The 14,267-nt window shown below is 46.6% G+C and overlaps 1 protein-coding gene across 10 annotated transcripts in view; it reads right to left on the bottom strand.

Annotated features, from left to right (window-relative positions):
* Positions 1 to 9,207, bottom strand: part of Camk1d (calcium/calmodulin dependent protein kinase ID) — a 392,784-nt gene extending 383,577 nt beyond the window's left edge. For 6 of the 10 annotated variants that reach the window (XR_013426686.1, XR_013426687.1, XM_078023259.1 and 3 more), the window contains exon 1: positions 9,116 to 9,207. Coding sequence is in view for 8 of the 10 variants with exons in the window: in XM_078023259.1 (XP_077879385.1) it covers positions 9,116 to 9,192 (77 nt within the window). In the remaining 2 variants the exon portion in view is untranslated. Of the gene's footprint in view, positions 1 to 7,760; positions 8,175 to 9,115 lie in introns of those variants that run through there. The other 4 variants (XM_078023260.1, XM_078023258.1, XM_078023263.1 and 1 more) reach the window with 3 other exon arrangements.
* Positions 9,208 to 14,267: the final 5,060 nt, after the last annotated feature.

Here is a 14,267-nt window from a genome sequence, read left to right as displayed (position 1 = left end):
AGAGGCCAAGGGTGGTGGGAAGACCACCAGTTCAGGAGGAGAGGGACAGAATTCCTGCACAGCTTAGGAGCCATTCGAGGGTCAGAGGGACAAAGCTGATGAGCTAACTAGAGGAAGGGAGGAACCTGCGACGTGGAGCAAACTAGGTCAACTCCAACACACACGAGTGGCCCAGGCCGAGTCTTGGGTTAATGCTGGCACCACGAGAACTAATCACCTCCTGTTGGGAGCAAATGTTGAATGGTGCAGTGTACCCTCTGAATCTGTGCAAATGGCCTCTGAAGAGCAGGGACTCATGGGAGGGGACTGGCATTCACCGAACACAGACTCACGTGCCAAGCTCTATCCCCCAACCCTTAGATTAGGTCCCAGGGTTCTCCCAGGGTTCTCATGTTTTACCCCCGAGGCCATGGAGCTGAGAAAGGTAAAAATAATTCCTCCAAAGCCACACAGCTAGGAAGCAGTAGATCCAGCCAGGATCGACCTGCACCCATCCCCATCACCCTCGGAGCCTGGATAGTTAGCTCCTCACTGTGCTCCTCAATTGTTCTTCTCCAGCCAAATGCAGACCTGTTTATGGTTGCTGAAATCAATTTTTTGAGAGGTCCCATTTGCATCACCCTGCATATTTGCAACAGAGCTTCCAAAAATCAATTTCTGACACACAGTGACAGATTCTTCCTCACTGGTACTGGCCCTGAATATTCTTGTGTAGTCAACTTACAGTTTGATGACATTTACTGTTTATGTGCCAGGAACCTCTGTAAATCACTGAATCCTTATATCAATCTCACATGGAAATGATCTCTATGAAAATCATAACTCAGAAAGATTAAGGAACGTATCCAGGAACACACAGCTATGAATGGTAGTACTGGACCTAGCTTTCAAGTCTATTTCTCGTCTCCCCTGCCTGGCCCATCTTAAAGGTTTATCTTCAAGATTTGGTATACACCAGGAGACAGAAGACCTGTATTTCTGAGTCCTGCTGAAATACCAGGGAAAACAACACAAAGCACACAGCCAATACCTGAAGACATTGAATGAACATGGTCTGCCACAGAACGAACTTGACCTGCAACATCTATTTGGAGGTTACCCTTGCTTCTGACTGCAGCCTGAATAATCCATACATTGCAAAGTAACTCTTAAAAAAAATAAAGTGGAATGTAATAAAAACTAACCCAGAGAAAAAGTGATCTTCCAATCTCACAGAAAGTCAAAGTGCATAACCAACACAGACTGAGAAAAAAATGATGTTGGCATCTCTCCCAGAGTTCATGTGTCCTCCTGGTTTAACTACATAAATGCTGGAATTGGCCATAGTGAGGAAAGAAACCAGGATCCACTAGGCTTGTGGTGGCTACCCATAGGCAGTTCCTTCATTAATTAAAGAAAGGTGTCCCCAGTGAGCTTTGGGCTCCCTCATGAGGTTCCCTCCCATGAAATCTGACATGCTGCCAGGATGGGTCTGCCACCCTCAGGCAAGCTGACCGATACAGTGACACTTCCCCGCTGGACCAATGCCTAAGCCCTCCCAGAGGAGAGAGGAGAAGCAGGAGGAGAGAGAGATTGAAGGGGATTTAAAGAGATTTATTTGGGGGAAAGGAAAGATTAAAGGGATTTATGGAGACCCAGCCAAAGAAAAACTCAACAAGTTAACCCCTGAAATCCTCCCAACAGGACAACAAATGTCCCCCGTGGCACCAGCCAAGCTTAATTATCATCCATTCAGATGCCAAGTTTGAACCAGAAACTGTACTTGAGACCACTCCTTATTAGCCCCTCTGGGAACAAGCTCTTCCCCCAAGTCCCATTCCCAGACCCCCCTGTCTTCATCGATAAGGACACTACAGCCGATCGTCTTTTCCCAGTCAAGAAAAATGTTTGACTTTTTCTTTCCAAATACAGAACAGTCTACCAAAGACAGGGGTCGTACTATTGTCCACTGAATGTTTGGGTTTCACGTTCCTCAGTCAAGTGAGAGAGTTACAGGTTATGGGCCCGCCTGTCAAAGAGATCTAACCCTTCCTATTGATATAATTTCAAAGCATAAAACTGTATTTTCACACAGATATTGTACTTGTGTGAAGGTCTTCCTGCTAAATCCCCAGCCTGACTCAGACTCCCACTGGGACAGAAGAGGTGGTACCTCGAAACTCCTTCCCAGAACATCATTCTAAAAATGCTAGAGGTCATCACCAGGGCAGTCCAGAAGCCTACAGGGCACATGCTTGCCCTGGAAACTAGTCTTGCCTTCCCCTTCCCTTTAATTTTAGAGATGAAGAAGCTGAGACAAGGAGAAGGTACTGTGGGCAAATGGCCAATCAGAGTAACCAGGCAGGCAGAAGAGTTGCTCAAAAAATCTCTGGAAATAGCGAACAAAACCACCAATGGTACGTACCTACTAGTTCTCCCAACCCCAGATCCTTGGAGAACCCCATGTCCAACCCACTAGCCTCTCCTATTGGTTCTACCTTCAACATTCCCATCTAGAATCCAACCACTCATTACCTCCAATTCTAAAAAGCCATTATCCCTCCTCTGGATCACAGTAGTGGCCTCCACGCTTCCACTCTTGAGCCCAGGCCATCTGTCTAAGACCAGGAACCCCAGGAAAGATAAAAAACCTAAGTCAGATCAAGTTTTTCTTCTGCTTAAATCCCTACAGAGCTCCCAATTTCTCTTGAAACAAGAGCCAAAGTCTACTCTTCACTTTCAAGGCCTTTCCTCAACTCTGCCCCTCCTCCCCCCACTCCTCACTCACCCCGACTTCTCCCACCCCCAGGTCCCACTCTCCTTCCCCTGGAGCCTCAGCTCTAGCCACAGTAGTCCTCAGAGTTCCCAGGCATGCTCCTGCCTCAGACACCTGCCCTGTCCTCTGACTGGAACTTTCTACCTTTAGCTATCCCACAGGTCCTTCAGATCTTAATTCCAATGACAGCTTCTCAGCAAGGCCTTTCCTGGCTACCCGACCTCAATCTGCCACCACCCCCAACCCCACAAATGCTCTCCCTAACTCATTTTCTCCCTAATGTGCACACCACAAAACACACTGTCTACTTCACTTCTTTCTTTTATCTCTTGGCTCCTAAAACCAGAAGGGAAGTCCAGGAGAGCAAGCATCCTCTCCTGCTGGTTCCAGGAGATATCCTCATGCTTAGAATACAGGAGACGTTCAAGAGATATTTTCAAGTATATTTGAGGCTCAATTTATATCATGCCTCCAAACAAGAAGTCCAAACTGATAGCAAATAATGCTACTGGGTTACCTTAGGATAGAAATCTAAGGTTCCTGGCCCTATTTTTCTCTTCGTAATATTCTTTCAAATGTTTCTCACGGACACTAAAATTCTGAGTAATCTCAGAATAAATACCATTGAATCAACCAGCCAAATACACGAACCACCTCAAGAAGCTTTGCATTCGTTCCCCCTCCTACTTACACACACACCCCATAAAAGAGAAATGAGTCTGTTTACCATCTGGGCTTTCAGACAAATCAATCACCTGTGTGTTCAACAGGTGTATTTACTGACCAATTTCAGAATAAGCACTTTAGGAATGAGGCAGGTGGGGAAAGACAGTGTTTGCCCCATAGAAAAGTCAGCTTATTCTCTTCCTGAATAAGCCAGCAGGCCCTTCTCTAATGAAAAATAGAACCCACTGCCACTAACACTACACCAGATAAGGCAACTGATATGGGGCTGTTTCAATACACTACCTACACAGTCCTAAAAATGCACCTCCAAACAGAAACAGCCGCACCTAGCCACACAAGAGAAGCCCCTGAGGAGCAACTGCAAGTACCTTCCCGACACAGGTGAACCCCAATATTTTAGGGTTGTCAAGGCACTTAAAAATCACCTAGTCTTCCCTTCCCCTTCCCTTTAATTTTAAAGATGAAGAAGCCAAGACAAGTTACTGTGGGCAGATGGCCAATCAGGCCATACAACCCCTAAGTGGCAAAGCCAGACCCAGGACCCAAGCTCAGATCTTCCACAACCAACCACCTGCCGACAATAGTGAGTTCAACTTCAAATGGTCAGTCTATATGAAAAACATGTACTCATACCCTGCAGAGATGTGGGTATATTTTCTAGAACATGCTATTTTCCATACTCTAGGGGAAATGAGATATGTTGGGAAAGTCATTCTGTCTGTACCAGGTATTGAGGCCTTATCTAGTCACATGCATTTCATAGCCTGGGAACTGAAGAAGTGACTTTCATGAGTCTGGGCTACTTCACAGCTATCACACCAAAGCTTTCTTCCAATCCATACACTTCTCCAAATGGCATACATTAGGTTTCTGTTCTAACAGAAGTCACTGAATGCTATCTACAGCAGAGATGGCCCAAACAGGCTCAGCAAATGTGCCAACAGAAATGTTTACCATTCCTAATTTGCTGTTACACAACATTTATTTGCTCTCACCGTGTGCCAAGGATCTGAAAACATGTTGTTGATTAATAAACAGTAATTAAGTCTCACCACCTAATTCAGAGCTCTGGTTAGGTTCTGGGATACCCTTTTAAAGAAGGCCAAAGTGAAGGCCATGAGTTGAAAGGTTTTTTCCAAAGGCCTGACTCAGAGATGCATCAGCCAGCTCAGGCCCAGGCCACAAAGCCTGTTCCTTTCCCCTGTTATGCTCTTTGCTTCCTCAAGGTCTTTTCCACCCTCCTGGGCCAATCCTCACTTCCATTTCGGCCCCACTCTCCAGCAGCATCCCTCTAACCACACTGACCAAATGGCTTGACCCTTAGCTTCCAACAGTAAATGTTCTGCAAGGAAAGATACCTGGATGCAGCAGCCAAATATCAGATTACACAGGCTGGCAAGGTGAGCGCTCCTCGGGTTTTACAGTGCTTTATTTCAAAAGCGGTTTAACACTGTAAGCTGACAGCCTTGCTTCTTGGGGCTTTCCTGCCTTAGGATCTTACAGACATATGGTGAAGGTGTGACAAACAATGTGATTGGAACTGCAGAGGTCTTTGGGAAATGGACTCCAATTACAATTGTTGATGCCTTTGACTCATGCCAGACTTCATTACAAATAGGATAAAAGACCAAACTCAAAACTCACTCAATGGGCTTGGGTTGTAGCTCAGTGGTAGAGTGCTTACCTAGCAAGGGTGAGACGCTGGGTTCAATCCTCAGCACCACATATAAATAAATAAAATAAAAATATTGTGTCCACTAGAAAAAAAAAAACACTCCAAAGGCATAGGAAGTGACCTTCCTATTAAGACTCAGGCCCAGGTCCCTAGACTTGACCCAGGTGAAATGGACATACTGAACTTGGGATCACTTCCAACAAATCCAAGGAGACAAAATGATGCTGATAATCTAAAAGCTTTGAAATTCTTACATATTTAGATAACAGGTTGTCCCTTATGTTTTACTTGCATTAATATTATAGTTATTTCTCAAATACTAAAGTTAAGTCATTTTTTTTTCCTATGCTAGGAATCAACCCAGGACTTCATGCATGGGCTCTACCACTCACCCACATTCCCAGCCCAAGTCAAATTATTATTAAACATCTGCTAAAAGTGATTCAACTCCATATAGGTAATCAAGAGTTGCTCTGCCTAGCCCTGAATATCAGTTCCACCACCTAATAGCTAACTCATATTTTCCAGGTCACTTAATCTCTCTGATGTCTCAGTTTTCTGAAACACAAATTGGGGATAATAGTAAATACCTGCATTATAAGGTCACTGTGAGATTTAAATGAGTTAATACACACAAGGCATTTAGAATAAATGCCTGGTACTTGGTATCTTGTCGCCCATGGTTACCATTACTATTATGTCATTGAGTAAAAAAAACATCTTGAACATTTTATTTCATTCTTCTAGGACCCCTGCCAGCACTACAGTGGGAAGTTTCTTTGCCAAGAATTATTTCCAAGGCAGAAGGTGACACTTTGGGGGGCCTAGAAGAAATCCATATCCAAAACTTACCAGAATGGGGTCAGAGTCCAGGAAGCTGTTTGGCCAGAGCTAAGTCCAGCACCAGAAGGCAACCACCCCTCCTTCCCAGAGGCAGAAGCCACCCGCAGTCATCCTCAAACAGCAGGCTACAGCAGGAGCCACTCAAGGGAGCCACAGCTCACTGAGCTTCAGCAGCCTGGCCACTGATCTGCCTGCCAGGAGACTGCAGGCAAAGGGGCCCAGGTGGGTAAAAGCCATTAAAGTGACACATTCACACATGATAGGACTCCTCTTTCTCCAGTCCCCTCATCTTGATGTCACACAGTGAGTTTCTGGATAGCAAGCAAAAAGCACAATTCTAATTTCACAGTGACTAGAGTTTCCCAGAGTCACAACCCCAAATGTGAATAAACCTTAATTAACCCCTTATCTTGGAAACCCCTCTTTATTAAAAACCTAAGCACTTTCTGATTTCATTTCGACAAAGACGGCAAGTCAGTGCCCACAGGTGCCCTCCCAAAATGCAGCAGCCACAGCACCTAGACTCTGTTCCAGTCCTTGGCACACTGGCTTCCCCAGGAATCTGAAACCTGGTTGGGAATGCCGCCTTCACAACTTCTCTCTGGGGGATCCACTGCAGATGTGGGGGTGGGGTGAGGAATATGACTAACAACTGCAGTGGACCCTGAGCTCACGGCAGAAGATAATGTGGGTATGAAAACAGGGTCTGGAAAGGCAAGCCAAACACAGAAACAGTAAGGGGTGGGGGGTTGAGGGGAGGTGGGGGAAGGAAGAACAGAAAAGAAGAGTACCACCCGGCAACACTGATTTATCCATGCAACACCTCTTTCCTGATTAAATCAACACTTCCCGACCCCCTACACAATGTTCATTTCTTACAGCACGTGTATGAATATATATGCACTGACAGACACGGATGACAGCAGAAACGGAGCACATGGGGGTTGGGGGGACAACTTGAACTTCAGGCTCATTCAGCAGTGTCTGATTCTCTTTCACTATCAGCCCCTCTACGTAGAATCTGAAGCGCTCCAAAACAAAACAAAAACCAACTCATGGGCAGGAAAGGAACCGAGGCTGAACGGAGCAGCAGCACATGCTTGGAGCACTGATAACCATCGACTTCTGATTATTTCTGCTTTCTTGAGATGCAGCCACCAGCATCGGACTAAATGTAGTGCAGGAGAGAATCGCCCGGTACAGAGACACTCGCAGACCCTCCCTTGGGGACACGCACCCCAGCGCGAGAGGCTGAGCCCGTGTGAAATGTACAATCACTCTGCCCACATGTGACCCTGAACACTGCGAAATTCTTCCACAATCGCGAGGCCATCCAAAGTCTTGCCTACACCTAGTACGTGCAGATGTTAATTTCATGTGAATACATGATGTAAGGACAGAAATGGGAATTTTCTCGTGGCCACGACTCTCTCCATACACATGGTGAGTAAATGCACACAGCCAGTAAACAGCGATATCCACCATGCTCAGCCCACAGTCACGCGTGGGGAGAAAGCGGTGGCGAGGGCGGCGGTGGCAGAGGAAGTGGAAAGTCGCCCGCTCGCGTGGGCTGTCCTCCGAGAGCCCGAGCTCCCCCTCCCCCGCACAGGAGCTGTGCCACCTCTGGGGCGCAGACCCACGACGCGGAGGTCGCGCTGGGGGCTCCGCAGAGAACCGGACAATGAGGATGCCGTGACAAGCCGGGATCCTGCCGCGGTGGCGGTAGTGATGGCAGCCGGAGCTGCTTGTGCAGCCGACACCGCGGCCACCTCCACCCTCTTCTCCCCAGCGTCCACTTACGTCCCGAGGGTCTCCTTGAACTCGAAGATCTTCTTAATGTCTTCGGCTTGCTTTTTCCAAGATGAGCTGCTCTCGCCGTTCTCCCGGGCCATGGCAGACGAGCGCGGCGCGGCGCGGTGGGGCGGCCGGGGGCGCGCTGGGGAGGGGGCGCCGGGGGCGCGGCGCGGGCGCAGGGGCGCGCGGGGATGCCGGGCGCTAGGCGGGAGGCTCGGGGCCGCCGCAGAGCTTCCTCTTCTGCAGTTTCCTCTTTCGCTCTCGCCGCCGCCGCTGTCGCGGTCCCTCCCTGGCTCTTATTTCTGCTCGTTTCGGTCAGAGACTTCCTGCCGCCGCTGCTCGCCTGCTCCTTTGCCGCCGCCTGCCAGCCTCACTTTCTGCTACTTTCTTGCCTCCCTCCTGCTCCCTCCCCGCCTCCCGCCCCGCTTCCCCCCCCACCCCGCCTCCTCCCGCGGGCTCCCCGCCCTCCCCGCGCGCCCCGGCCGCCTCCCCGCCTCCCGCGCTACCGCCTTCGGGGATGTCCCGCTCCCCTCCCGGGGAGCGCCGTGCACTGGGCGCGGGGGCGCCTCACTTGGCAGCCAGGCCACACTCCCCGGCGGTCAAGCGCCCTGGAGCTGAGCAAGGGCAGGGGCGGGGACCCTGGCAGGTGCAAGGCGCTGGGGCGCTCGCGGGAGAGCCCTACTCCTGGAGGAGCTTTATTGTGGAGTCAAGACTGGGGGCACCCGGGCTTTCCCTCCTCCAGCGGGAGGGGGCGCCTTTGCGTGGCGCTCGGAAGCGCCGGGAGAGATGGGGGTGCGCAGCGGCCGGATACCGGGCGCCCAGGGCGGGGAGCCTTTTCCTAGCGCCCGGGACCAGCGGCCGGAGTCGGCCAGGCCCGCTGACAGGCGGGTGGGCGGGGGCCGGTTGTTATGGCGACGGGCGGCGGCGGTGGGGATGGAGGCGTTGATGGGCGTGGACTCCGGCCCCGCGGCGCGGGCCAGCGCGGGCTCTCCCCGAGCTTGTCACTCCCCTCCCGACTTGCCGGCTAGAGCTAATTCGCATTGCACCAAATTCAGCCTCACGTCAATTTCGGTATCGCGGAGGAGAAAGCCTGGGAGTCTCGGGAACGGGCACGCGCAGGACGCGCCTGCCACTGCCTCTTGCAATCCCTTTGGAAGCAAAACTCCTGGGTTTATTTGGTGGCCGTGCGGCGGGTGGATGCGGGACAGCGCGGGCTGTCCTGGCCCGGGCCTGGAACAGCGAGCCTAGCTCACGGTTGTACTCTACTGGTTTCTCCCACTCGCCTCACGACACTCTGCGGACTCAGCACGAAGTGAATGTCTGCCCCACACTCTCCATGAAGGAGGTCTGCCCCTACTTACCACCCCCACCGCGATCCCCGCAGTCTTATGGGGAGACCAGATGGCGGGCACGCACTTCGAAACATCCTTTCCTTCATGTTGGAGAAAGTAACCCAAAGAATTGCCTCCTGCCTCCCATGTCCCATGTGAACTTTGGCCTGCCCACCCACTCCCGCTGTCTACCTGTCAGAGGGCAGCCCACGTGCTGGTTCCCTAGATCCCTGGCCCTCAATCAGCAAGGGACTACCTTTTGATGGGAAATTTTTAGTTTTAGTATCAAGACTTCCCATCCCTTAGGGCCCCTGTGCCGAGTTAGGTAAACAGCCACCGTCTCTTGATTGGGGACACCTGTCCCATTTTCCCAGGACTGTTCCAATTTCCAATTTCACTGTAAAGGTGAAAAGAAAATCTGCTTTTGGAAAATGAAACTTAATCCAGCAACTTCTGCGTGGTTCTGACTGTGGACTGACTTCAAATCCTTTGTTGATCCCAAGAAGGTCAGAAGCCAGCTGGACCTCCCTTCCCTGACACTTCTGGTTTTAACCTAAGGCTCTCCAAACTGAGGAAAGCTAAGAGGGATTATAGCCACACATGGCTTTAGGACTGGATATGTACTGAGAAATGCATAGTTAAGTGAGGTGTGAACAATACAGATTGTAGTTACACAAACCTAGATGCTGTAGCCTACTATACACCTAGGCTATATGGTATATATTTGCCTAGGGGCAAAATGAACAAAACAAGATTAAATCACACACGGGAGAAAATGATGCAGCTAAAGACGTGGCAAATATGAGATATCCAAGGCTGCTGCCAGCATAATACAGCAACCTATTTTATAGTAAACTTTTGTTTTATAAATAGGAGTACATTCTCAAGGAATGATTAAAAGTTCAGTATAGTAATACATAAACAGTAACATTTTTCATTATCAAGTATTATGTACTCTACATAATTGTATTGCAATACTTTTGAAAGACTGGCAGCACAGTAGGTTTGTTTACACTACCATTCCCACAAACACGTAATAGGTTGTGCTATGATGTTATGATGGCAATGAGGTCACTAGGCAACAGAAATTTCTCAGCTCCATTATAATCTTATGGGACCACCCTCAGAATGTAGTTATGCATGCATGACAGTACTTGCCGTAGAACCACAAATAAAACTCCAAACTCAATTTCCAGGAGGGATAATGAGAACTACTAAGAAACTTCTCACAGATGGGGCACATCACCGAAGTCCAGGCAAACAGCATTCCCTTCAATACTACACAGTAATAACTTTTATTTAGGACTGGATATGTACTGAGAAATGCATAGTTAAGTGAGGTGTGAACACCACGGAGTATAGTTACACAAACCTAGAAGCTGTAGCCTACTACACACCTAGGCTATGTAATGTCAACAGTGGGATTCAGAGCCTAAGTCAAATAAGGTCCCAATAGACACTTTTCCATGTCTCTCGGTCACCATCTTGTCTTTTATTTCTCCTTCCCATCCTCTCACTCTATTTTCTTCCCCTCCTTTCTCTCCTATTTTGCCCTTGCCCCTTGCCTAAGGAACAACCTCCAGAGCTCAAAAAAAAATTTCTCTACAGAGACAGCAAAGGTAAAGAGAAAGGAAAATGAAGTTTGACATTTCACATGTCTCTACAGCGTGACTTTTCCTACAAGGTTGTAAGCTCCATGAGGGCAAAGAACATGTTACTCATGGCACAGAACCCAGGGCCTCGCACTAGGCAAGTGCTCTATGGCTGAGCCACAACCCCAGCCCCACCCCTACCCCGGGCTTGCCTTCTTTTCCCAGTCTCCTCAATGATGTTCACCCAGTATTGGCAAGCTAGTCTCACTGGGACCAACTTCCTGAGAAAAAACACAAACTTTTAATAGAGAGTTGGAGAAGTTAGACCCAGAAGAATGGATCCCCAGGGCCCAAAAAAGAAAAGTGGAAATGTTAAAGACAAGTCCAGTCTGACTTGATTATATTCATTTCCCCCTTATCAGAAACCAAGCAAATAGAAACTCTTAATCCTGAAAATTGCAATAAAAAAATCAAAACCCTGAGGCTGGGGATGTGGCTCAAGTGCGCTCGCCTGGCATGTGTGCAGCCCGGGATTTGATCCTCAGCACCACATACAAAGATGTTGTATCCTCCGAAAACTAAAAAATAAATATTAAGAAATTCTCTCTCTCCCTCTCTCTCCCTCCCTCTCTCTCTCTCTCTCTCTCTCTCTCTCTCTCTCTCTCTCTCTCTCTCTCTCTATCTCTCTCAAAAAAAAAAAAAAAATCAAAACCCTGGGGCTGGGGTTGTAGCTCAGTGCTAGAGCGCTTACCTGGCATGTGCGAGGCCCTGGGTTCGATCCTCAGGACCACATATAAATAAAGGTATTGTGTGCAACTACAACTAAAAAATAAATAAATATTTTTTAAATATTTTTAAAAAATTAAAACCCTGCATTCCCCTAGGAAAGGTTAAGCCTTAACCTTGTGCACTTCCCATTTTTGTTTTATGGCCATTGATTCAACTGCCTTCCAGGGTAACTGGTGGTTCTCTCCAGTTTGAAGGAACAAATGATAACTGGGTCTCTTTCTGTGCTCCACCTTCAACTCTGTTGCCAATAAATTATTACTTGTCAGTCAAAGGTTGTCTCTTCCCCAACAATTTCAACTCCAAAAATCTCTGCTGGGTATTTTGGATTACTAAGGTTTAGGTACTACTAGGGTTTGGGTGTTAAAGATCCATGTGGTAAAGGATCTGTCATCCCTAGAGTGGCACTTTGGGGAGATGGTAGAAACTTTTAAAGGGTGGGGCCTAGTGAGAAGTCTTCAGGCCATTGGGGACATGCTCTTGAAAGGAGCTGTGAGACCTTGTCTCTTCCTCTTCCTCTTTTTCACTACCCACCATGAGGTGAACGGTTTGGCTCCCCCACATGATTCTGAAATGATGTGCCACATCCCCACAGGGCCAGAGCACTGGGGCCACTTGACCATAGACTGAAACCTCAAATAAATCTTTTCTAAGTCGATTATCTCAGGTACCTGTGGTTTGGTTTTGTTTTGTTGGTTTTTTGGGGTTGTTTTGGTTTGATTTTGCATTTTTGGTGCTGAGGATGGAACCCAGTGTCTCTCACATCTCATGTGCTAAGCACGTGCCTTACCTCTGAGCTACACCCCCAGCCCTTCAGGGATTTGCTTTAGTGACGGAAAGCTGACTAACACAGGTTCAAAGTCTTTATATTTCCTTAAAGCCCTTAAACTCTTTTTTAAAGAGCTGAAAGAAGAGGCACTTTTAATAACCCATCATTAAAGAGTTACTAATTTTATGCCCATCAAACTCTTCTCTAATCAACCCTTCTACCAATACGTCATGTTTACATGGCCCAGGTTCAGTACTGGGCAAATGGTGTGCTAGAACTAAATACTATGTAAAGAAAATGCACAGGTTAAATTTGAAATCTCTAAATTACCACTCACAGTCTATCATACATAAAGTGATAATCCAAGAAGGCAAGCTGAGTGGCAGAAAGAACTAGAAGTCCAGAAATGAGCTTGAGGCCCAGTTCTGCCATTATTTTTGTATGTAAGGCATCCTGTGTATCTGAGTGTATATAATTCAGTTTGTAAAAGGTGGAATAGTAGGTGGACTAGATGATCTTTAGGACTCCCAAATCAGTGGGTTTTTTTTTTTCATATGATACAAAGCTGATCCAGAACATTATTCCTTTGTCTCTGAAAATGTAAGAATTCATTTACCCAAAATGGTACTAAATGAAATTGCTTATTGTGCTGGGCATGTAGCTGAGTTTTGGAGCACTAACATGTGTGAGGCCCTGCCACACAAACACACAAAAAAAGTAAAATTTATATTTTGTAAAATAATGTATATTTTAAAAAAATAATTAAACATATGTATATTTTCATATATATGTATATATAAAAATTAGCCATGACTTACACCTAACATGAATAAGTTGTTTAAATTTCAACATGGAATATTGCAATAAAAAAGACTTCCTTATTTGCAAGGAAAAACACTTCCTCATGAAATGTTGAGTGTCTCTCTCCAATACATGGACTATTTGAAAACACTTCTTCTCATAAATGCTACGAAACTGTTGGCATTGTAAATTATCTACTTAGTCCTTGGAAATAGGAGAGAGTTACTTGAGTATGTTTCCTATATGTAGATGATTGACAGGCGTTGTTGACAGTGTGCACTAAACCTGCACCATGGAACGGCATAACTAAATGACAGATCAGATGAAACTGCTAACCTTGCAAAGAGCAGTCTGTCAGGCAACGTGGAGAAGATCCTCAGTATTGTAGCTTCAAATCTTTAGCAGAAGATGTAAAGACTAAAATAATCTTTTGTCACAAATATGGGTCATAAAGAAACTAAGTATGATCCAAGGAGAATTCTAGCTGGCCTGGAGATGTCTAGGCCCACTGCTTACCAGGACCTCTTTGAAAAGAGCTATTCATGAAGGGAAAAAAAAAAATATATATATATATATAGTTTAAAAATGATGAAAAATCAAGGTGGGACCTGCACAAAACCCTCACAAAATTTCTCAAAATTCCTTCAATTAGAAAGGGGGGCTCAGTGGTAGAGGCTTGCCTAATATTCACAAAGCCCTGGGTCTTATCCTCAGCACTGTGAAAGAATGAAAAAAGAAATAAATGAATTATTGATATCAGTATATGTCCAAAAAATGATGTTTTCTCAGGAAAAAAAATTCATGTATATTGGAAATGTATGTATTCCGATATATAACATAGACTTTTCTATAGCCATGGCTGATAATAGAAGGCAGTGACTATAAAGTCGTAAGGAAAACATTTGTGATATAAGAATTTCATAACACCATCTAACACTTATTGAGTTCTTATTATGCATCAAGCCCTGTTGTAAGTATTTTCATTTGTTAGTTCTCACATCAGCTCTGTGAGGTAGGTAGTATCATTCTCATTCTCAGTGAAGGGGATTAACATGTGAAAAAGTTAAGTAACATACCCAGGTCACACAGAGTGAGGCCACAAAACTCAAGCAGCCTGCTTAGAGTCGTGCTCCCAACTATTATACCAGAGTGCCTCTGTCAGAGTGTTCTTCAAATAAAAGGCATCAAGAAAAGAGAAATGGATTTTGAACAAGCAAACACAATAGAAATCCAG

This window comes from Ictidomys tridecemlineatus, chromosome 10 (assembly GCF_052094955.1).
Source record: "Ictidomys tridecemlineatus isolate mIctTri1 chromosome 10, mIctTri1.hap1, whole genome shotgun sequence".
Lineage (NCBI taxonomy): Eukaryota > Metazoa > Chordata > Mammalia > Rodentia > Sciuridae > Ictidomys > Ictidomys tridecemlineatus.
Note: the sequence above shows the minus strand (reverse complement) of the source record. Positions and strands in the feature narration are given on the sequence as shown.